The 23,245-nt window shown below is 42.0% G+C and overlaps 1 protein-coding gene across 5 annotated transcripts in view; it reads left to right on the plus strand.

The window, feature by feature from the left end:
* The window catches only part of PARP9 (poly(ADP-ribose) polymerase family member 9), a 33,634-nt gene that overhangs the window by 5,796 nt on the left and 4,593 nt on the right, over positions 1-23,245 (plus strand). For all 5 annotated transcript variants that reach the window (XM_072812285.1, XM_072812288.1, XM_072812284.1 and 2 more), the window contains 8 exons: positions 309-342; positions 2,451-3,298; positions 5,927-6,154; positions 7,549-7,767; positions 11,162-11,222; positions 15,513-15,893; positions 20,077-20,213; positions 21,055-21,229. In XM_072812285.1, the coding sequence (XP_072668386.1) occupies positions 309-342; positions 2,451-3,298; positions 5,927-6,154; positions 7,549-7,767; positions 11,162-11,222; positions 15,513-15,893; positions 20,077-20,213; positions 21,055-21,229 (2,083 nt within the window). The remainder of the gene's footprint in view (positions 1-308; positions 343-2,450; positions 3,299-5,926; positions 6,155-7,548; positions 7,768-11,161; positions 11,223-15,512; positions 15,894-20,076; positions 20,214-21,054; positions 21,230-23,245) is intronic.

Raw genomic sequence — 23,245 nt, forward strand, 5'->3', positions numbered from 1 at the left:
GGAGTTGGGGATCATTTTGGTCTGTGACCTTTGGGCCTTGAAAAGCAAGTGTAAATGTTCCACTCTTCACCTCATCCCAAATTAGAAGTGCACTGGCCTCCAGGTCAGGGTTTGCTGGGACGTGTAGTATTTCAAGTATGTCAGGTACAAAGATTAAACAAACGAACACGTATTCCCCTTCCCCTTCAAACCTCATAGTTTTTTGTGGGGTTTTTGTTGCTTTGTGTTTATTAGACTGTGTTTGTCATCAGTAGTCTCCAGTCTGTTGAGTTGCGTTTTTTTTTTAAGACCACTTTTATTTATTGCAGGGTTCCAGAGCAGCAGCTTCCAATGAGAAATCAGGTAGGATCACCTCACTTTTGTTTCAGAGGATCTCTGATCAGATCTTTCCACTGTGGAGAAAGGGGAATGTAGAAGCAAAATGTCTCCCCCCCTCCCCAGGTGCTCAGGTGTGTGATTGCAGGACACTGTGGCCACCCAGCACATGCTTCGCCAGGGAGACTGCCTCAGGTGCAGTGTGACACCAAGAGACATGTTCTCTTAGCCCTCCCATTGATCCTTGCCTTTGCCCACAAGATGTGAGAATCTTCCAACTTTGGCCCTAGAGCTGATGATATTGGCCAAGTGACCTACTGATTGTCCCTTTGTTTAACAAGGGTTGTTTGAGCCAAATGGAACCTGCCTAATCATAGGAGTGGCCAACTTGCGATTTTCAACCAAAGCACAGGCCAACTGGATTTGTCTATTCATGTGCTGCTTCTTTTATTTTTTTAATTTTAAATTTTTATTTTTTTAAGTTTTTATTTATTTATTTGACAGAGGAAGGGACAGAGAGAGAGAACGCAAGGTGGGGAGCATCAGGCAGAGGGAGAGGACAAGACAGGCCCCCATTGAGCAGGGAGTCCTATGTGGGTTCCATCCCAGGACCCTGAGATCATGACCTGAGCCGAAGGCAGATTCATAACAGACTAAGCCACCCAGGCCCCCATGTGCTGCTTCTTTTAGGTCTTTAAGGCCACCAGAGATCTTTCTAAGTGGCTCAGATCAGAAATGGAAGTTGAAGTAAAATGTAATTAATTACCCCATTTTATCTATCTTAGGACCCATATTTCTTCCCATCCCTGAAATAGGGCTACTCCCTATCAGTCACTAAAGTGCCATGGTTTAATTGGCATCATTTCCCCTCTCTCAGTGGCATATAATAATGATGCCTTAGGTTCCAGGAAATACAGCGTCACAGGTGGGGTTCTCTAGGAAGCAGAAACTGACATGGAGTTAGAGGTACGCGGGAATTATTGTGAAAGGAAAAGAGAAACCAGATTGGGTGGGTGGAGCCATCAGACGATAATGAACACCTGACAAAGCTCTGCCCCTCGCAGGAACCCCACATTGTGCATAAATGGCCTTGCTCAGCCATTGATGGGTGCCACCCTGAGGATAGTGTGGACCTTGGCTGGAAAGCTGAAATGGACCCTGATTGGCTAGCAGCTAGAAGCTGTTGCCTAGCCAAATTGCCCCTTTATAACTGCATTGAGCGTGGGGTGGAGCGTGGGGGGGCGGGTGTCTGAGCAGCACCTCTTTTTGTCTGCCACCTACAATAAATATAACTTTCAGCTGGTTTTAATTCCACCAGAATTGTGCCATGAAACTAGAGTATGATGAAGGATTATTTACTGTGGCACTATCAGTGCTCCACACACGTGCTGGACCCGGCCCCCCACAGGAGCATCCTCAACCAGTGACTCAAGGCAGTGGGATAAATTTCCCCCTCCACTAGTGGTGTAACTGTGAGACACGTGAGCTGCACTGCCCCCTAGTGGAGTTCAGCTTCCTTTGCTCCATAACACACTCCTTTCCTTCCTAGTCCTGTCTTACTTTCCCACTCCACCCTGGTCATTGGCACCCACCCCTGGTGTTTTCTAGAATCACCTCCCAAGTAAACTTGCATTCAAATCGTCACCTCAGAGTCTGCTTTTTAAAGAACCCCAAACTGAGACACTGACCAAAGCAAACAAGTTATGAATAAAAGAAAGCCTCCATACATGTTTGACTCATAATTCCGTCATTTCCAATGCATGGGCCTTAAGTATGGATGCTCTCAGAGTCATCATTTTTATACAAATTTTTAAAATCTCAAGAGTCCCCATACACATAGTTTTCTCACCACCATCTCTGTAACATAGCAGCTACCATTTATTGAGTGCTCACTGTGTGCCAGGCACAGAATTAGGCACTTCACAGGTGACCTACCACGAAAAACTCTTGTATATCCTTAGTCTAATTACGTGTCTGGTTGAAAAAGAGCATCAGAAGGGGATGAGAGGAAGCTCATCTCACTTTTTGCACATGGGAAACTCAGTTTCCTGATGTGAAGTGGAATTACATCCTTTTCAAAGGAACCCTTTGCTCATTTCTTTCTTTCTTTTTTTAAATCTTCTCTCCTGTTACAGAAACTGCCACTCTTGAAGAAGGCCACAGTTGGCAAACTCCCATTAATCACAGTCATTTCACAATTTTAAAAAATAATGAGAGTCAGCTGTGTGAAGTCCTTCAGAATAAATTTGATTGTGTCTGTACCCTGGTCTTGCCATCCCCGGAAGGTAACAGTGGACCTCAGCAAGTCTTCAGAGAAATGCTCATTCCTGGGCTGGAGCTATCTGTTTGGTGGGATGACCTCACCAGGCACGCTGTTGATGTTGTGGTGAATGCAGCCAATGGAGACCTTATTCATGCAGGAGGGCTGGCCCGGGCCCTGGTGAATGCTGGCGGCCCTGAAATCCAAGAGGAGAGCAGAAGATTCATTTCCCAATTTGGGAAAATACCAACTGGTAAGATAGCTATCACAAATGCAGGGAGACTTCCCTGCAGATTCATTATTCATGCAGTTGGGCCTCAGTGGACAGCGACAGATTGTGATGCATGTATCTATAAGCTGCAGGAGGCCATTGTAAATATTCTGGATTATGCCACCTTTGCCTCTCCGTACATTAAGACACTAGCAATTCCAGCCCTTAGCTCTGGGATTTTCCAGTTTCCTCTGGACTTGTGCACACAGACCATTGTGAAAACTATCTATTTGTATTACCAAGGGAAGCAACTGGACAGTAATTTGAAAGAAATTCACCTGGTAAGCAATGAGCACCCTACTGTTGTTGCCTTTAAAAATGCTTTGGAAGGAACCCTAAGGCTGAACAAACTGGGATCCTGGATGAGTCAAGAAGCCACCTCTCCTTTTGAGACGCTAACTGTGAATGATGTGACTCTCCAGATTGTCCAGGGCTACATTGAATTGCAGGAGGTAAGTCTTTGTTCTCTCATACTGCCAAAGGAGATCCCTGAACTGCTTACCACCTACCAAATATTTTTTAAATGTGTACCATTTCAGATGCTATTTAGAAAGCATCTTGTTAGAGCCAAGAGTATGGACTTCGGAGACAGACCATCTGGATTCGAATGCTAGCTTTGTCGTGTGCTAACTGGGTGATCTGAATCGAGTTATCTTTTGGACCTTGGTCTCCTCATCTATAAAATGAGAATAATTGTAGCACTTATATCAAAGAGCTGGAATCAATACACATAAAATACTTAGAATAGAGCTCGGCACGTGATAACTATTTATGATTATTATTGATATTTATTCTTAGGCACTATGAGGAAGTAAGACACTCTTTGATTCCAAGGAACTTAACATCTATGATACTCTTTATATATAAGAAGAAATTCTCCATTTGAAAAATCTCATTGGGGAAACAACCCATCTGAACGTTTCTAAAGCAACCTATCAATAGTCAACAACAACAAAAAAGTCTTTTTAAAAAATTTTATTTATTTATTCGAGAGAGAGAGAGAGAGAGGCAGAGACACAGGCAGAGGGAGAAGGAGGCTCCATGCAGGGAGCCTGATGTAGGACTCGATCCCAGGTCTCCGGGATCATGCCCTGGGCTGAAGGCGGCGCTAAGCCGCTGAGCCACCCGGGCTGCCCACAAAAAAAGTCTTAATACAAAATGAATTCACAATATCTAAGAGTATGTACATTTGTGACAAGAGGGTGGTGCCGTGGACCTAGAAAGATTAGTTCAGAAGATAAGAGTTTTGAATCTGATCTCAAGTTATGATGGGTATGAACTGGCAGGAGTCACGGCCTGGGTGGGCTTTAGAAGGACTCGATCGGAGACACACAAAAGTGGTGACAGCCTGAAAATCACAGACTGGACCAGTCAGGGGATCTAGATGGAGCTGTAAGTTGTGTGCTTAATATACTGCTCTGTCAGGGGTTGTAGAGAATACAAATGATAATTTGGCATTTATCCACTGCTTCTTGGGCACAAAGACCAGGGCCCTGGCAAGCCTGAGAGGGAATCAGGGTTGATGCAGCTCCCCAGCTCAGCAGAGGCACCTTAAGGATGGAGATCATGTCTTGTTCATCTTTGTAGCCCTAGGGCCCAGTCTAGCCACGCATCTAGGTGTTCCGCAAATTATTGATGAAAAAGTGAAGGGGGCAGTGGGAAGAAGGGCTGCAACAGAGGATGAGAAAACATATAAGGTTATATATTCTTTTTATTCCTAGATCAGTGATATCACACTTAATTTTCTCCTATGGCCACAATCAAATAGACTTAGTTATAAGTGAAAAAATACCACTTATTTTCTACAAGACAATTAGGAAAGAAGACTAGAGGACCCCACACGATGAAACGTTGATTCACTAAGTCATTATTAATATGCCACTTTAAAATTAAAGTAGAAACATCCTAGTTGAATAACTTACTCTTTAATTAAACCTTTATTATATTTATTTATGGCCAGCAACATTAGGAACTTTAAAATGTTTGAAGGGTGCCAATGCTTCCAAATTGCAAATTCTGATTGCGCTTTCAAAGTGAAGTATTCATTAACATCTATTAGCAGTGCCTGGTGCCTGGATTGGGGCACCTGGGTGGCTCAGTGGTTGAGTGTCTGCCCTCTGGCTCAGGACATGATCCCGGGCTCCTGGGATCGAGTCCTACACTGGGCTCCCCATAGGGAGCCTGCTTTTCCCTCTGCCTATGTCTCTGCCTCTCTCTGTGTGGCTCTCATGAATAAATAAATAAAATCTTAAAAAAAAAAAATTAAGAAGTACCTGGGTTGCCTGCAAAGGGAGCCGAAGCCATCAGGATGATTTATAGGGGTTTGAGCAGGGTGAAGGGGGGTGGTGGTGGAAGGATACCATTCCCTGTAGCCCAGCGCTGAGAGCTAATGAGGAGCTAATATTAATGAAAACACAGCCCGTGTGTATGCAGTCTATTTCTGAAAGGACAGATGAAGAACTGGTAAAAGTAGTTGCCTGTAGGACAGGTGGGGGCGTGGGGCATCCAAGGGACCCAGCAAGAGGGAGGCCTATTTCCACTGAAGACTTTTTTTTTTTGTCTCATTTGTACTTTCTTTAATCATGTACTGCTTTCTTTAAAAAGAAAAATAATTAGGAGGTAGAAATTTCTCAAGAAATTTTATTTGCACTCTCTTTAAAACAAAACAGAAAATTCACACAGAAATAGCCAAAAGTGATGGCAGTGGGGCAAGGAATGAAACCATGTATTGGTAAAGGTTAAATCCCAGGGAATGCTCAGAATCTTGGAATGGGGGGGGGGGGTATTAAGCAGCAAGGGGCTCACGGACGTTTGCAGTCAGAATTGTATCATCCACATACTTTACCTAATTTCTGAATAGGCCAAATGGACTCATGGCAATTAAATGGTCCCTCCTTGGAATTATGAGTTTCTATCTCCTGTTAAATGATATTTTGTGCAAAACAAACAAATGATGTTTTGTGAATTTAGGATCCTCAAAAGTAGTTTTCAAAGCTCCTCAGCAAAATAAAGACTTAAGAAAAAGTGATTTAACAATGAATCCTATCTGTTTTTTGTTTTCTGCTTTTTTTCCTTTTCAGACGGATGTAATTGTTAATTCTGTAGATCCGCTACATGGTCTCAGATTAGGACCTGTGTCGAAATCAATTCTACAACAAGCAGGAGATGAACTAGAACTGGAATTTAATAATAAAATTACCGGGATACATCAAGGTTCTCAGTTGGTACTGGTCACAAAAGGATTTAAATTGTCCTGTCAATGTGTATACCATGTGTTGTGGGACTCAAGATGTTTCAAAAAGTCTCAGGTAAGTTCAAAATAAGTGTATCTTTACGTAGTTCCACCGTCTGCGTAGTCTTTGCTGAGTTCCCATCATGTCATTACATTTATTAACTTACCAACCTTTAAAGGTTGGTAAGTGGGTTAGTCCTCATTTTTTACCACTCTGAAAAGCAGAGAAAGTGTTGTTGTCCCAAATTATCTTAAGAAAGTTAGCTTACAATATTACCTAACTTATGTCTAAATTGTAAGCTGGGGGCACCCAGGTGACCCAGTAGTTGAGCATCTGCCTTTGGCTCAGGTCGTGATCCCGGGGTCCTGGGATAGAGCCCATATCAGGCTCCCTGCATGGAGCCTGCTTCTCCCTCCGCCCATGTCTCTGCCTCTCTCTCTCTCTCTCTCTCTGTGTGTCTCTCATGAATAAATAAATAGAATCTTTAAAAAATAATAAAAATTCAAAAAAAATTTAAGCCGGCATATTGTAAATAGACCTGGAAAGGTGGGGGCTACCTCAGCTTGCACACCTGTTCACCTCACCCTTCTGTGACCCTGTTGGCCTTTCCCTAAGCAGACCTGGAATTTCACCTCTCCCTATTTCCCTCCATCAGTTAAATGCCAGGAGGTCCTGGGATTCCCTTTCCAGTGTTACTCCAGGTAAATCTATTACCTGGGGTGTCTTCCTACCTATGCTTGTGGTAGAGATTGGCTTTCTGGCTAACTTTGCCGGAAAAAGAGTAGGGGGGACCCACTCAAATGTGGAGAGAGGGAGACAGTCCCCTTCTCTACCTTTGTCTCTCTCTATTTTGCCACCGTTTCTGGCCCTCCTTTGACTGAGAGCCCTCTAATCCCACACTGGCCCTCTAGTCACTCTCTGCCCCTGAGTTTTCCAAGGCCCTTTCACAGGCAACCATCCTGTACTAGAATTCAGTTTGGATGTTGAAACATTGATGCAAAGTGTAAGTCTGCCAAATATGTTAGCACTTCTCGAGAAGCAATCACATAGAACATTCGGACATATCTTAAAGATGCTGGATAGAGCTGCTTACTTACTTTACCCTCTGTCTCCTTTATTAAACTTTTCCAAGAGCTCTTTGTTTCAACCTGGAAGCAGCCGGTAAGTGGCGATAAATTGATGGTTGGCTCTCTGACGCAGGGAGATGGGCAAGGCCTTATGAACTGGGAGAAATCATCGGACCCCAATACCCTGAAGAGCATAAGACAGAGCCCTAAATTACTTCTGTTGCTTATCATCTAACCTAAGTCTGCAGTGGGTTCCCATGGAGGGGAACTTCCCCTGCTCTCTAAGGAGGCATGGACACGACTGTTAGGGAGAATAGAGGTCGGCATTGCAAAGTATGGGCAGGATCCAAGGGGCAAGGGAGGTTTTATTTGGACTCAAAGGCTCATCTGTTTTTCCTCCAGGTGCTGAGAATTGCGGTGAAGGAATGTTTGGAGAAATGCCTTGAACTAAATAAAACTTCTATTTCCTTCCCCGCCCTGGGGACTGGAAACATTGGTATTCCGAACTATGTAGCAGCCAAGATCATGTTTGGTGAAGTTTTAAATTTTGCCAAGCGCCATTTGAAAAAACAATTAACTGTAAATTTTGTGATCTTTCCAGAAGAACTGGAGACCTATAAGGTCAGTTAATATTTGAGAAATGTCCTATGGTTCATTCATTCCGTCGTTTGATAACATCTATGTATATCGCCAGCCTAAGACGTGAGCTAAGCACTTTACAGCACAGTGATGTTCTAACTTGGTAAATTTAATTTTTTTTTAAATTGCCCACCTCCAACCTAGTGAAGAATGTCTGTAAAGAAGTCATGTTGGGGCACCTGGGTGGCTCAGTGGTTGAGCATCTGCCTTGGTTCAGGTCGTGATCCCGGGGTTCTGGGATCTAGTCCCGATTCAGGCTCCCTGCAGAGAGCCTGCTTCTCAGAATCTCTGCCTATGTCTCTGCCTCTCTCTCTGTGTCTCTCATGAATAAATAAAATCTTAATTGAAAAAAAAAAAAGGAGAAGAGGGGAGCCCTGGTGGCCCAGCAGTTTGGTGCCACCTTCGGCCTGGGGTGTAATCCTGGAGACCCAGGATCGAGTCCCACGTTGGACTCCCTGCATGGAGCCTGCTTCTCCCTCTACCTGTGTCTCTGCCTCTCTCTGTCTGTCATGAATAAATAAATAAAAAATCTTTAAAAAAGAAGAAGAAGAAGAAGAAGCCATGTTACCCAGCTGCCTAACTTCCCTCTTTTCCCTTGTTGGCCGCCTTCATTCTCAACTCTGCTCCTCAAAGGTAAGCAACCTTCCAGTTTCTTTTTTCTTTTTTTTTTTAACCTTCCAGTTTCAATGTGGGGTTCTCTGCTCTTCTCTCTTCTCTTCCCCTCTGACAATATAAGTATTCTTACAGATTCTGCAAAGTTCTGTTTTGTGAGCCACCTTCAGACCCATATACCTAACCCTCCCTCATTTCCACTTGGTTATCTGATTGTCCTCTTAAATCCAACATATTTAAGACAAATTCCTTGTCTTCTCCTCTTCAATCAATCAACTTCTTGGGGCAAGTTAATATACTTTTCTGTGCTTCAGTTTCCTCATCTTTAAAGTGGGATAAGAGGGGCCCCTCGCTGTCTCAGTCCATAGAGCATGCAACTTTTGATCTTGGGGTCGTGAGTTCGAGCCTCGCTTTAGGCACAGAGCTTATTTGCAAAAAAAAAAAAAGTAAAGTGGTAATAATAACCACCATCCTATGGAGCTGTTGTGAGCATTAAATGAGTTAATACACATAAAACACTTACAACGTTACGTGGCCCACAGGTAAGCCCTCCGTGAAGAGGAGCCACTGTATCAGCTGTAATGAACTGTGATTCACGGAATGCTGACCTGAGTACGAAACCAAGTGACTTGTTATCTTTTCTTCCCAATTAGATTATTTCACAGCAGAGGTACATTTGGCTACTTTCGCTGTGTCCCCAGTACTGTCCCCAAATTCAATCTCTTGTTTAACTTCTCTGTAGGTGACCTCAGAGGGAAGTCCATCGTGGTCTGATACAAATTTGAGGGATTGTGTGTAGGAGAGTGGGTCCCTGTGTCTGAGGGCAGACGTCTGTGTGTCTAGCTTCTTTAGTTTTTGCTTCATCTTAGCTTTTGGTTTTAGAATGGGCAGAGTAAGCAGAGTTTCTTTCTTTCTTTTTTTAAGATTTTATTTATTTATTCATGAGAGACACAGAAAGAGGCAGAGGGAGAAGCAGGCTCCCCACGGGGAGCCCGATGTGGGACTCGATCCCTGGACCCTGGGATCACACCCTGAGCCAAAGGCAGATGCTCAACCACGAAGCCACCCAGGCACCCATAAGCTGAGTTTCTAACGTGTGAAAAGGTCCCTGATATATTCCCCGTAATGAGTATGTGGCGCTGTGCTGTCCTGCCTTTGAAGTACCATCTCTGTGCTTTCTTCTTGCTTAGCTGGCACTTTGAGAAGGGATTGTCATGATGTTAAGGAAGACTAAAAAAAGGAAATGAAATAAGTTACAGCAGCTTAAAATAGGTTTTCAAGACAGATTTCTGGTTCTGCCAGTAGCAACATCCAAGGGCTAGGACAATTTTCCAGGCATATGTCTGGGGTTTGGATATAAGGGGTCTTGCTCAGTGTCTGGCAGAGAGAGTGGCTCTGAACACTAGTCCTCTGACTTCTCACTCTTCCACCTCTCAGTCTGTCTCGAGGTCAGTGGATGCCATTTTTATCTCTCCCTACAAGAAAATGAACTTATACTTGTTCTAGCTTTTGCTCTTTGCTGGAACAAGTGTATAGGTTCTTATTCCTTTTGCTGCTTGACTAGACCCAGGGAGGTTTGTAGTGTTTGCTGGAATTCATTGCTGACTTCAAGCTGTGAGTGTGACATCACTGAAGGTGGAGTTGGGAAGAGATGTTCATGGTGAGCTCTCATTAGCCAATGTCAGCCAGCTCCAGGACACCACTGTGTCTCATCCACGCTGACCTACCTGTAAAATCTACCCAGTAAAGTAGCTCACCTTCCAGACAAAACAAAGCACTATTGATGGGCCCAGATAGATGCCCTGAGCACATCCCTGAACTGCTCAGGAAGTGGCATCTTCCTACAAGGGAAAATTAACTGCATCTAGAAAAGAAGTTCTGTTCTCTTCAATACACAAACAAAAATGTATGTGGCGATTCAAAAAATTATAAAGATCACCCACAATCTGAGAGCTCCCCTAGGCATTGATAATAAAAACATCTGCCATGTATTGCATCAGCCAGGCACTGCTAAGGAGAAACTGTAGAAAAATCTAGCCTCCCCCTCGTTATTTACCATCTTTCCAATGAAATAATCACTGCCAACTGAACCAACTTTAAACAAAAGAGTTAGTAGGTATAGTCATTCCAAACCCTAGCAGACATTTCGTTTTTTCAAATGGACTCTATGTTAAAGGGTCTGCATGGCAACACATACCAATCTTTGTCTGTTGATTGCCGTAAAAAAATAATTACAACAATAGCTCACATATGCTTACTATGTGCCAGGTTCACTGTTAGGCACTTAACAAGAATTGATCATTTATTCAATCTACAGACAAAGCTTGGTATGCACATAACTTATTTAAATAAGTCTCTGTTTTATTAATTACAAGAGCATCTGCCCATTTTTGTCTTCAGTGACGTAGCCACACCTTTGGTTCAGTGTCTAATATGTAATAAGCAGAGCATTGATATTTGTGGAATGAGTGAATGATTATATTTTGCCTTGGGATATGCATTCTTTTTTTCTTTTATACCAGATTTTGGTTTTCTTTCCGGTTTTCCTATACTCGTTTCCCCTAGGTGTTCTAATAGTTCGTGGTACTGCGTAATTTGATGCTGTGACTGCTGTTCCCTAGGACTGCTGTAGATTTGTGGCAGTGGGGATGGGGATTGACAGAGTGGATAAGGCCAAGTGTGGTATATGCAGGTGGAAAGAGGGATTTTGTTGACTTTGCCTGAAATCCCCACTTATGACTCTGCTCTCTTTTGCTTCTGATAGACTTTCAGCGCTGAAATGGCAAAGAATAAGTCCAAGCCACATCATTCCAATAATTACAGTGGTGAGTAAGAAATTCATGGGCTTGGAAGTAGAGCCCACCCAACAGAGTCTCATTCTATTTTTCATCATCTGAACTAATGGAAGGGACAAGAATAAGAAATAAGCCAAATATATCTCACTGTGCTTTTATTCAGATACTAACTGGCTCAGTATCTGAACGTGATTCTACTTTTGCCCAGTCCAGTCTCATGTTATGAATAGAGAGGCTAAGCCACAGTGAGTAATCCACAGTGTGGGTAGTTCATTCATAGAGGTCTATAATTTTTCTCTAAGTTCTGCCCTCCGTAAGCTAAGCCTGTTACTCTTTTTGCTCTAAATGAGGTTACATCTAAATAGGATTACTCATTAGCCATGATAGAAAACATATCTCAGTAATACCAGATAATAATAAGTGGATTAACCTGACACTACCCATACCTGAGTAATCCCTGGGATCATAACTGAAACTTTAAACAAACAAACAGAAATATGGATAGGCCCGAACTCTACAGATTTTGATTCGGGAGCTCTCCATCTGGGTCAAGCATGTATATTTTTCAGTGGCTCCCTAATCAGTTTTGCTGCTGAACTAGGTTTGGGGATCACTGGACTAAACTAATCCTGATTGATGTTGGAGAAAGATTAACTTTGTCTTATAACTCCTATCCTTTAGTGAAGTTTGAGTCCATGGAGTTGGAAATACCTCATGACAACTAGGATGTATACTTCTGAAATAATAGTCTTTTACTCTACAATATTCTAAGAACATTCTAAAAACACTAGACATTCAACCGGCAATAGAAACTGCTAGGATATTTCCCACTAGGATCCCAATGATTTGCTATACCCTTTAATAGAAGACTTCACTTATGGATGTGCAGTGGTCCAGCAGTGCTAGATATGAAGGAGGAGGATACTTGAAGAGCTGTGGTCTGTGACTGTGCCTCTTATGAATCTGTTTATCTGTAGAACAATGATAATAACAGACTTTTGTGAGGAGAATTGGAGATTATGTATGTAAAAATGTTCTGTAAATTGCAAAGCATTAAATGAAGGCCAAAGAATAATGAATGAGAGGACCCACGGGGCCCAGAGGAGGGAGAGATTCAGACCTGAAGGGATCAAGAGTAAATTCCTGGACAAGTGGTTCTAAGTTGGGCTTTGAGGATGGCGGATTTTCAATGGCTAGAGCTGGTGGGTTGGGGCACCGAAGGTGAAGAAAACCCACAGCAGCTAACAAATGCAGTGCATGGGTAGAGAACCACCCTGAATCTAGGAGAAAAGGTAGATAGGAGTTTTAGGTGAGGATAATATGGAAAAGAAACATACAAATGTCTCTATGTGACTGGTCTGCATAATAGGGCCAGGCATTACCTTTGACTTCAGTCATTTTTAAGGACACCTGTAAAAGAATTGTAATTATAGCATAGGACAATAATTGACAATAACGGTTAATGATGATGATCTCAGATTATCAAGGAAAAGTTAAACTATTTAGGAAGGCAGGGAAATGTGTTTTCATTAGAAATATTTAGCTAATAAACTAAAAAAGTTATTTAACTAATAAATATTTAACTAATGTGTTTGGTGCTAGAAGTGTATCCTTTAGTGATCTGAAGAATGAGTTACACAGAAGAACAATTCTTTTTTTCCCAGTAATGATGGGTAAATGAAGTATCACCATATTTTGTTTCTAGTTTTTTCCTAAAAAGTAATATAAATTCCCGGGCAGAAGAAGGGTTAAAAACAAACAAAACCCCTATGCCTTCAATTTAAGAACCCTTTGTCATTTCTATTGTCTAAACCATTGGCTTTTTTTTTTTTTTTCTTTCTCTCAGACCCTCTCTTACTTCTAGGTCTCTCCTGATACTGTTTCACAGTTCCCGATACCCCCCAACTGTTCTATCAGGGGGAAGGATGCTAATTTCCACTACTAACCTCAGATTGCTTACGGGGAGCAGAATCACATGAGTGCTAGAGGCAGAGTGCCCACCCCTGCTAGCTCCATGGCCACCACTTATTAGTCCTAATAACCATGGGCAAGTAACTTAATAACTCTGAATAAGTTTCCTCATTTGCAAGATGGGGCTATTCATAGTACTTATATCATAAGATTGTGAAAAGCGGACAAAATAATTTATGTGAAGCACTTAGAACGATGCCTAGAACATAGTAAGTGCTCAATTTACTTTTCCCCTTCAAAATATGCTTCTGAGATTCAACCAAATAGCTCAAGTTTACTCCTTTTCATTGGTATAACAATATTCCATTATTGAAGGACGTCTGGGTCATTTCCAGTTTTTTGCTGTTAGAAACAAAAATGTGAGCTTTCTTATACATACCTCCCGAAACACATGTACAAAAATCTCTTTACACAATATATAATTGTGGGGGTAGTGGTGCCAGTTTTACATTCATCATAGATACATACAGGAGTTCCAGTTGCTCTATATCAAGTGTTCCCAACACTTGATATTGTCAAATTTGCCACCAGTCTGGTGGATAATTTTTCATATCCCTGATTACCAGTGAAGATAAGCATCTTTTCACACATATATGGGCCATTTGTGTTCTTCCTTTTTCTTGATAATTTGAGGGAATTCTTTTTTTCTTTTAAAGATTTATTTGACACAGAGACTGAGAGCACAAGAAGGGGGAGTGGCAGGCAGAGGGAGAAGGGGGAGCAGGCTCCCTGTGGAGCAGGGAGCCAGATGGGGGACTTGATCCCAGGACCCCAGGATCATGACCTGAGCCAAAGGCAGACACTCAACCCACTGAGCCACCTAGGCGCCCGAGAGAATTCTCGATATATAATTCTAGATACTGCCTCACCTATGAATTTCCTCTCATCTAGTCTATTGCCCTCTAACCTTTTTTTTTTCTATTTGGGTTGAGAATTACTCTAGTCCATCAGAGATTCTACTTCTTTATATATATCTTTGCTCCTTTTGGAGGGGAGTTATAGAGAGGGGTACACATGAGTGGGTTGGAATCAAGTTCCTTGACATTTTCTGCTGGGATATACCATGTCAAGCAGCAGGAGCTGGTAAGCTCCAAATTCTGTGGTGTAAAATGTCCTGTTACATACAGATAAGACATGAAGAGGAACCCCAGAGAGTAGAGTTATGGGTATTTCTTCATTATACTTGGATAATTTTCTAATTTTTCAAAAATAAATGTGTTATTTTTATAATCAGAAATACATATTTTTCTAAAAGAATTTTCACTCTCTAAGCTCTACGGCTTTCAGAGATGTTTGATTTCGAAGTTGGTAGGAGCAGAGGTTAAGGAAAATCTCAGTGGAACATAAAGGCATACTTCATTTTATGGTACTTTGTTTTATCGTGCTTCAGATACTGTTTTGTGTTTGGAGTTGTTTTGTTTTGTTTTTACAAATTGAAGGTTTGTGGCAACACTGCACCAAGCAAGTCAGTTGGTACCATTTTTCCGGCCGCATTTGCTCACTTCATATCTCTATATAACATTTTGGTGATTCTTGAAATATTTCAAACTTTTTCATTGTTATATTTGTTGTGATTTGTGATCCTGATTATGGCTCACGGAAAGCTCAGATGATAGCATTTTTTAGCAACAAAGTATTTTTTTTTAAAGATTTTATGTATTTATTCATGAGAGACACAGAGAGAGAGAAAGAGGCAGAGACACAGGCAGAGGCAGAAGCAGGCTCCATGCAGGGAGCCCGCTGTGGGACTAAATCCTGGGACTCCAGGACCACACCCTGGGCCAAAGGCAGGCGCTAAACGGCTGAGCCACCCAGGGATCCCCAACAAAGTATTTTAAAACTATGTACAAAAAAAAAAAAAACTATGTACAGTGTTATTTTAGACATAATGCTATTGCATACTTGTAGACTACAGTATAGTGTAGACATAACTCTTATATGCATTGGAAAACCAAAAAACATTCATTTGACTTGCTTGATTGCAACATTCACTTTATTGCAGTGGTCTGGAACCCAATCTACGGATCTGAGGTATGACTATGATGGTTAACATCTAGGCTGATATCACAAGGTGAACTCACCTGTGAATTGACAAAAGCAACATAGCAGGGGCAAGGCAAGATAAAGCCGACCCCTTACAGGCTAAATTCTGTTCTCAAGGAGGCTGTAAACCATACATTTAGATTTCCTTCATATCTGGCCCAGCTCTCAGAGGTAGGCACGTAATTGAAGCTGCTGCTGCTGGCAACAGTCACAATATCCTCGAAACAAATGTTCGCTTTAGTGTTTTGTTCTGCTCTGGTTTAAAACCCACCTGCCTTCTGTGGATGTTTATGATACTCTTTTCAGTCCCCAAGTTGACCAGAGAGGAGAAAAGAGAAAATGGGCTCAAACCTAAATCTCCTGCAATCAGTCTGATGGGATCCAACCTGGAAAAGATGAAGGAGGCCCAAGCGTGGATCCAGAGGATACTGAGCCCCCAGAATCCACATATCATTGAGAATAATCATATCCTCTACCTCGGGAAAAAGGAACATGACGTTTTGACTCAGCTTCAGAATACCTTAAGGGTCTCTATCTCAGAGATTATCAGTCTGGAAAAGGCAATTTTAGAGATCAAAGGAACCCAAGCTGATGTTATTGAGGTTGTTCTGAACATTGAACATATGCTGTGTGAAGTCCAAGAGGAAATGGCAAGAAAAAAGGAGCTAGCCCTTTGGAGCTTGTCAGGTGAGTAACTTTAAATCGGAAAGTCAGCTCTTGCAACTATTCCTTATGGTGTGAGTGCATCTGTTCTATGTATGTGGGTCAGAGATAGTATGGGGGTGAGAGCAAACATGCTGGTTCTGTGTTAGGCCATAAACTTTTATAACTCTCTTTCTACCAGCAAGGTTACTTGGTAAATGAACACACACACACACACACACACACACACACACACACAACGCACACACGCAAGATTGTATTTACTGGACATGGGTTGTCTGAGAGGCAATTAAATGGGAAAGCCTCAGGCAATGCAAGCCCAGGCTGGGGGGCGGGGGGGTGAGGAATACATCCCTAATTCTACAAATGGAGCATTCAAATGTGGACACATTCCATTTGATTAATTCATTTCTTTGAGTTTTATTGCAGCTATGTATTTGTTGCTGGCAGCGTTAGGAAAGTTGAAATTACTTTGAGCTCACCAAAGTAAATTATTCATTTGTACCGTGAAGTACACTCAAGGATCTCCCATTCAGTGGGGCAAAATTCATCATGATGACTGGGAATTTGGGTCTGGAGAGATCCTTTTAACATAACCCAAGAGCTAAATAGGAAAATTATACTGTTGTAAATGCCACCTTGGGAAACAGAGGTTTATTTCATTTATTTACTTGACTTATGTATATTTTATCTGTGATATGTGCCAAGCATCCTGGTGGCTGCTGGAGATACAGTGATAAGATGGACATTGTTTCTACCCAAAATCTAATTGAGGATACTGAGATGCAAGCAGGTTCATTATGAAAGAGGGTGAAAGTGCTCTATGAGAGCACCTCAGACAGGCACTGTGATGCTGTCATTTAGAATGTATATTTGGTCATTCAGGTGATCAAAACATATTTGTCATGTATATTTGGTCTTTGTCCACATTCCTGGCTTACAGCTCTCATAACCCTTGGATTTCCTAAGTGTTGAGAGTGATAAAGGTGTCTTTTGTTACATATAGGAGGGGACCTTGGAAAGCACCTAAGGGTGGAGACTGGTCACCAGGAGATCCAATCTATGATTAGAGGATTGGAACTTTTGGTATCCCCCAGCCCAACAATCTAAGGAAGGGGCTGGAGGCTGAATCATTTGCCAATGGTCAATGATTTAATCAGCGTGACTAGGTAACAGACCTCCAAAAAAAAACCAGGAAGACAGGTTCAGAGAGCTTCCAGGTTGGTGAGCCCATGGAGAGCTAGGGAGTGTGGCTTGCTGGGAGAGTGCATGGAAGCTCCGCCCCCTTTTCCCATTCCTTCCTTGCCTTATGCAACTTTTCAGTCTGGCTGTTCCTGAGTAATATACCTGTACAATAAACCAGCAATCCAGTAAGTAACATGTTCCTCAGTTCTGTGAGCTGCTCTAGCAAATTTTTTTAATTAAAGATTTTATTTAAAAAATTAAAGATTTTATTTATTCATGAGAGACACAGAGAGAGAGGCAGAGACATAGGCAGAGGGAGAAACAGGCCCAGGACTCCAGGATCATGCCATGAGCCGAAGGCAGATGCTCAATCACTGAGCCACCCAGGTGTTGCTTCTCTAGCAAATTAGTGGAACCCAAGGAGGAGCTCATGGGAACCTCTCTGATTTATAGTCAGCCAGTCAAAAGTACAGGTAGCAATCGGAACTTGCAACTGGTGTCTGGAATCCAAGGAGAAGGTCATTGGAACCTCTAGTTTGTAGCTAGTCAGCCAGAAGCACAGGTAACAACCTGGCTTTTGACTGGTGCCTGAGGTGTGTGTGTATGTGTGTTGGGGGGCAGTCTTATAGGATTGAACCCATAACCTGTGGAATCTGATGCTATCTTTGGGTAGATAGCAGCAGAATTGCTTGCTTGTGTATACGGGAAACCCTCCTACACACAGACATTGGCATTGGGTCTCAGCATACCTATTAAGACACCTAACCCAGACGTGGGAGGTCAAGGGAAGCCTTCTCAGAGGAGGTGTCACAAATGGTGAGTGAAGAATAAATAGCAATTAATAAGATAAAGAAACCTCCAAGCAATCGGACCAGGGTCTAGATTAAGCAAGACTTTGTAAATCACATGAGATTTCAGTTTTTCTTGAAACAAGGGGGAGCCTTGAAGGATTTTAGCAGAGATAAGGTCAGTTTCATACTGTAGAAAGATCACTGAAATGTTGATGAGTTTGGCACAAAAATTCAGATGTAAAATTTCAAAGAACACCTTACTTGCACCTTGTTTGTAAAAATAATTCAGGCAGACATGGTCAAAGTCAGTTGGAGTTTACAATAAATATTGTATCTCCATTCCTTAGAAAAATTCAGGGGGCAAAAAACGACAAAAATAAGACATAAGGATGAGGCCAAAGATTATGATTTCTATTTAGCTTTTGAAACTTAAGGACTGTGGGTATTTAAACTGACCGCACTATGCTCCCCAGGAGAACGAGAGACAAGACTGGTCTATGAAGCTTGTGGCATTACTTGAAACTAACTGCATTCATACCGTTGACTCCTTCTCCCAGCTATTGGCAGTTAGTCCTGTCAGTCCCTTGTTCTGCTGCAAGGTGGCATTTTTGATAGCTGATGACTAAGCATATCTTTCCACAGCAGTGTTTCACAGTCTCCTACACACCCTCTTCTCAATCAAATTAAGACCTTCATTAACAAAATGGATAGATTTGTAATGAGTTTTTACTACAAGGATCATCAACTATCCACCAGAATAAAATTTTAAATTACAAGAAGTTAGGTATTTCCTCTTTGATGCTGCCACTGTAATGCTTCCTGAGGAGCGCTTCTGACAGCAGCGGTTTGTGGATCTTTTGAGTCTCTGATGCCCAACCCAGCACCAGGCAGGTGATAAGAGCTCAGTAAATGTTTGCTGAACTCAAGCAAACTGAACTCTGTTACTATACTTTATGAATGTCAGCTGTTGCTCTCGAGGTTTAATTTATAATCTCTTCCTTTGCAATGTCCTGGCATTGGAGTTTCTCTGCTATGGAATTTTGTCCCTCCCGCATTCCAGATGTATAACTTGGCCCCTATAGAAATTCTTTGGATTTATTATCTGCTTTTTGTGGTTAAATTGAGCCCATTCAATTAAATAATGTGCTAGGAATCAGTCATGTTCATATACTTGGGCTTAAGTCAAACTGAAAATAAACTGAGGGGCCCCTGGGGTGGCTCAGTTGGTTAAGCGTTTGCCTTTGGCTCAGGTCATGATCTCAGGTTCCTGGGATTCAGCCTGGCATCATGGGGCTTCCTGCTCAGCTGGGAGTCTGCTTCTCCATCTGTCCCTTCCTCCCTGCTAGGTTCTCTCTCTCTCTCTCTCATAAATGAATAAAATCTTAAAAAAAAAAAAAGAAAAAGAAAAACTGAAAGAAAATAAGTCTTTTGGGGGTTTCTGTTTGTCTACCTATATGTATATTTATTCCAATAAGGAGTTGCTAGGCAATAACAGGTGTCCCTTGAATTTAAAAAAGAAGGTAGGAAAGTAGAGAGAAGGAACAAAAGAAGGAAAAAAAGGAAGGAAAGGACACCATAAACTCTTAATCTCCAAATTCTCCTCTCTCTGGCTGGGTGGCATAGGAGTGATGTATATACCCAACATTCTGCTTTGCCACTTATAGAAAGCCCTGGCGAAAGCCCAGTGTGATTCTGGGCAAGTCACCTAACTTCTCTGAGTTTCAATTTCCTTATTGGTAAAAGTGTGTGAATTATTCCAGCGGCAGTGTTGTGATGTTCAAATGAAGTTGAGATATGAGATCTTTTTTGAAAATCTTGAAGTTTTATGTAAATGTCATGCTATTTTTCATCACTCCTTAATGTTTTGTCATACCTGTATCTTTTTGTTGATGAGCATCCTGGGTAGAAATATAAACATTTTCTATAAGCAACACAATTATATATCATTGTTACAACATTGATGGGGGAATTATACATTAATGATATTTTTTCTCTCACCCTTCAGCCTCATAATCCAAACCATGTGAGGGCAAATTTATTAACCCCCTCTTTTAGCCTATGACTTCTCATTAGGTTGTACTTTCCTACCATGTCCTGAACATGTAAGGCACACAATGTAAACTGGTTAATCCACCCCTTTAACTTTCTATAATTTGTTTTATTGAATTTCTTTACAACCCTCTGTCCTCTCACAGAGCATTGAGATAAAGTGCTGTGTTACTTATTTTTAGGACAATGGACTGATGGGCAACCAAAAAATCAGGATGAAATGAAAAGGAATAAGTTTCTGAGATGCCTAAAACTTTCAGCTGAGGAAATTCAGGATCAGAAGAAACTGTTTGAAAACTGTGGTTTGCAGGTTATAAAGGTATACTTAATTTAAGGGAAAGATTTGACTCGTCTTGCTATCACTTGGTTCTGTAGCCAAAAGAATAATTCACCTGCTGATGACTCTAAGCCAGCTACTTGTTGACCCAAAACCCTGGGATTAAGACAGAAAGTGGGGCAGGGGTGTGGGCAGGCACAAAGGGTGTAGTTGGAAAGGAGGTAGAGATGATGCCAGGATGTACAGAAGCACCAATCAAGATTCAGGGCAAACCTATCTGCCTGTCTTGAAGCAAAATGAAAGAAATGGAATAGCATTTATCACACCATATTATAATTGTTTACCTAGTTTTACCTCTCACTAAACTATGAGCTTTTAAGAAGGCAACAACTGTGTCTACACTGTTGACCATTTCATTACCAGTGCCTGGCACGGAGTGACTGCTCACTGAATGTTTTTTTTTTTTTTGAAAGATTTACTTATTTTTTCATGAGAGACATAGAGAGAGAGAGAGAGGGAGAGACAGGGAGAGGGAGAAGCAGGCTCCCCACAGCGAGCCTGATGTGGACTCGATCCTGGACCCTGGGATCACGCCTTACCCAAAGGCAGACACTCAACCGCTGAGCAGCCCAGGCATTCCTGCTCAGTGAATTTTTATTAAGTGGATTTATCAAAGAAGGGACAGGGAATTTTAAAGAGACAAGTCAAAGCAGGAGAGGGTTGGGCCAGGAGAGACTCTTAAAACACTCTACATGAAATGCAAGTTGCATGCAGCCATATGCACATACGAGCCTTTATCTGTGAAGCAGGGTATCAAGCAATGTAAATAGTGGTTCTTACTTTTTCCCAGTTTTTTTCAGTTTTTCATATCCTTGGGTCATAGGTGGAGAAAATAGACAATTCCGTTCTCATGGCTGTCTTCCAAAAAAAGAAGAAAGTGATGGAAGAGAGAACACATGGGAAACCTGTGAGCTGCAGGTTGTTTCAGCAAGTTCCTTACCAGTTCTGTGAAGCAGTATGCAGAGTTGGCTTTCAAAGAATGTACTCGGTGCCCTGCGGTAGGTGTCGGCCCCTCATCTTCAGGGCCTCCGTAGGTGGGGATGGGTGAGCAGACCTCAGCAAGTGACTCACCACGCATAGTATCTGTTGCTGTGGTGAGGGGAATCACTTGCAGCTGGCATATAGTGATAAAGTTATTTGGGAAGGGTCATATTTTTTGTCCTTCATATGTTTTGTTGCTGATGGGTTTAATGTTGATGAAAACGTTAGCAGTAAGATCTACAGTTCACTGGTTTTTTCTGTGGTTATGTGTTTTATCTGCAGAGAACACTTTGAAGCTTTTTGTTGCTGTTGTTATCTCCATAAAATTATTATCACCACTACCAAACCTCATCCCTTAATTAAAAGGGCATTTTCCTGAACTTAGTATTAAGTTGCTCTTTTCTGGGGCACCTGGGTGGCTCAGTGGTTGAGCACCTGCCTTTGGCCCAGGGCGTTATCCCAGGGTCCTGGGATCCAGTCCTGCTTTGGGCTCCCTGCTCAGTGTCTCTGCCTCTCTCTGTGTCTCTCATGAATAAATAAATAAATAAAATCTTTTTTTTTTTTTAAGTTGCACTTTTCTCTTTCATCTTCTTCATTTCCTATAGACAGCTAGTGAATGAATTAGATATCTTATGGCAGGTGAAGTGAATGACATATTGAGATCCTTCAGCTATGGGAGTTCTACTATGTGTAGCTTCTGTGTCTTTTTTCAGTTGTACAACAATAGTGCATACTTAATGGCCATTTTGTCCCCTTTAGATCTCTCCAAAGGAGGCTAAGAAATTTAGTAATAATCATGGAGAATACCTAGCAATGTGGCTTTACCTGATCCATTGACTATGTTCCTGCTAAAGAGCAAGAACCTTTACCTTTCAAACTATATAGCATGATCCTTGCTGTGAAGCCAACTCCAAGTCTTGATTTCTAGAAAGCACAGGGTCTGGTAATCTTCATCTCTTTGCCCCAGACAGAAGAACTTAAGCAATACCTGAAGTAAAAATTGAACATGGAAAATTCCTGGGGACAAAAATAGGTAAATGAATCCCTACCAAGAAGTCTTTGAGTGTAACCTGAAGAGGGTTATTGACAAAGTCTTAAAAATTCACAACTTCTATTTGCTCCTGAACCCATCATAACTGGCTTTCCTGCATTCCCCACCCCCTGCCCCTACTTAAACTACTCTAAGACCATCACTAGTTTTTCAACTCCTCTAGTGCCTTCTTTCTGGTCCTGTGGCAGATGCTGCTAGTTGCCTGACATCTATACAGAGCTTTCTTCCTAAAGGACACATACACCACTTCCCAAGGAAGACAGCCCCAAAGTCTCACCCTGTCTCATCATCAGCCTCAAGTCCAAAATGTCCTCTCTTAAAGCATAAAAGCAAGGTAATTGCCCCAACCCACTCATTATATAGTGCCAGGAGAAGGAGCAGGAAAAGTGCAATAAAAACTCCCATTTCTAAAGGAGAGAAGGAAAGTCACTGGTCCATACCACTAATCACCTGCTGCTGGACATGGATAGTGAGGACTCTATTCTGGGAGTGGATTAAGACCCTTGTTTCCTTGTTTTGCACTCTGGGAAGAATCTTCCATATGCGTTGGTGCTGTTGGTCATTTCTAGGCCGGCTCCCTACCAGGGGTCCATGGATTGCCTCAGGACCAGAATGCTCCCAGGCTACTGACAGCCAGGCTTGCAGTTTCTTCAGCAATACAGTTCCTTTAAAACCTCTGCAGGCATGAAGCCTGTTTACTTTTGGTCAAGTTTCTGTCTTTAAAACCCAGCCAAAGGTCTTGTCTCCATCTAGTCTTTAAGCCTCAAGATCCTGGTCTTTTACCTACTGGCCTCTGTGCTCTGTCCACATCCCTAGCTCTAGGCTTAAAGCCACTGCCTGAGGCAATTCAGATGATAGACTCATTGGGGAGATAGTGCCCATAATGTGACTTGCATTGACGTGTCTGGTGAGTGGGCTTAACCAAAGGTGCTTGAGAAACCCAGGAGACATTTTATCACCACTGAAATTGTTTTGCAACTCT

This window comes from Canis lupus, chromosome 35 (genome assembly GCF_048164855.1).
Source record: "Canis lupus baileyi chromosome 35, mCanLup2.hap1, whole genome shotgun sequence".
Taxonomy (NCBI): domain Eukaryota; kingdom Metazoa; phylum Chordata; class Mammalia; order Carnivora; family Canidae; genus Canis; species Canis lupus.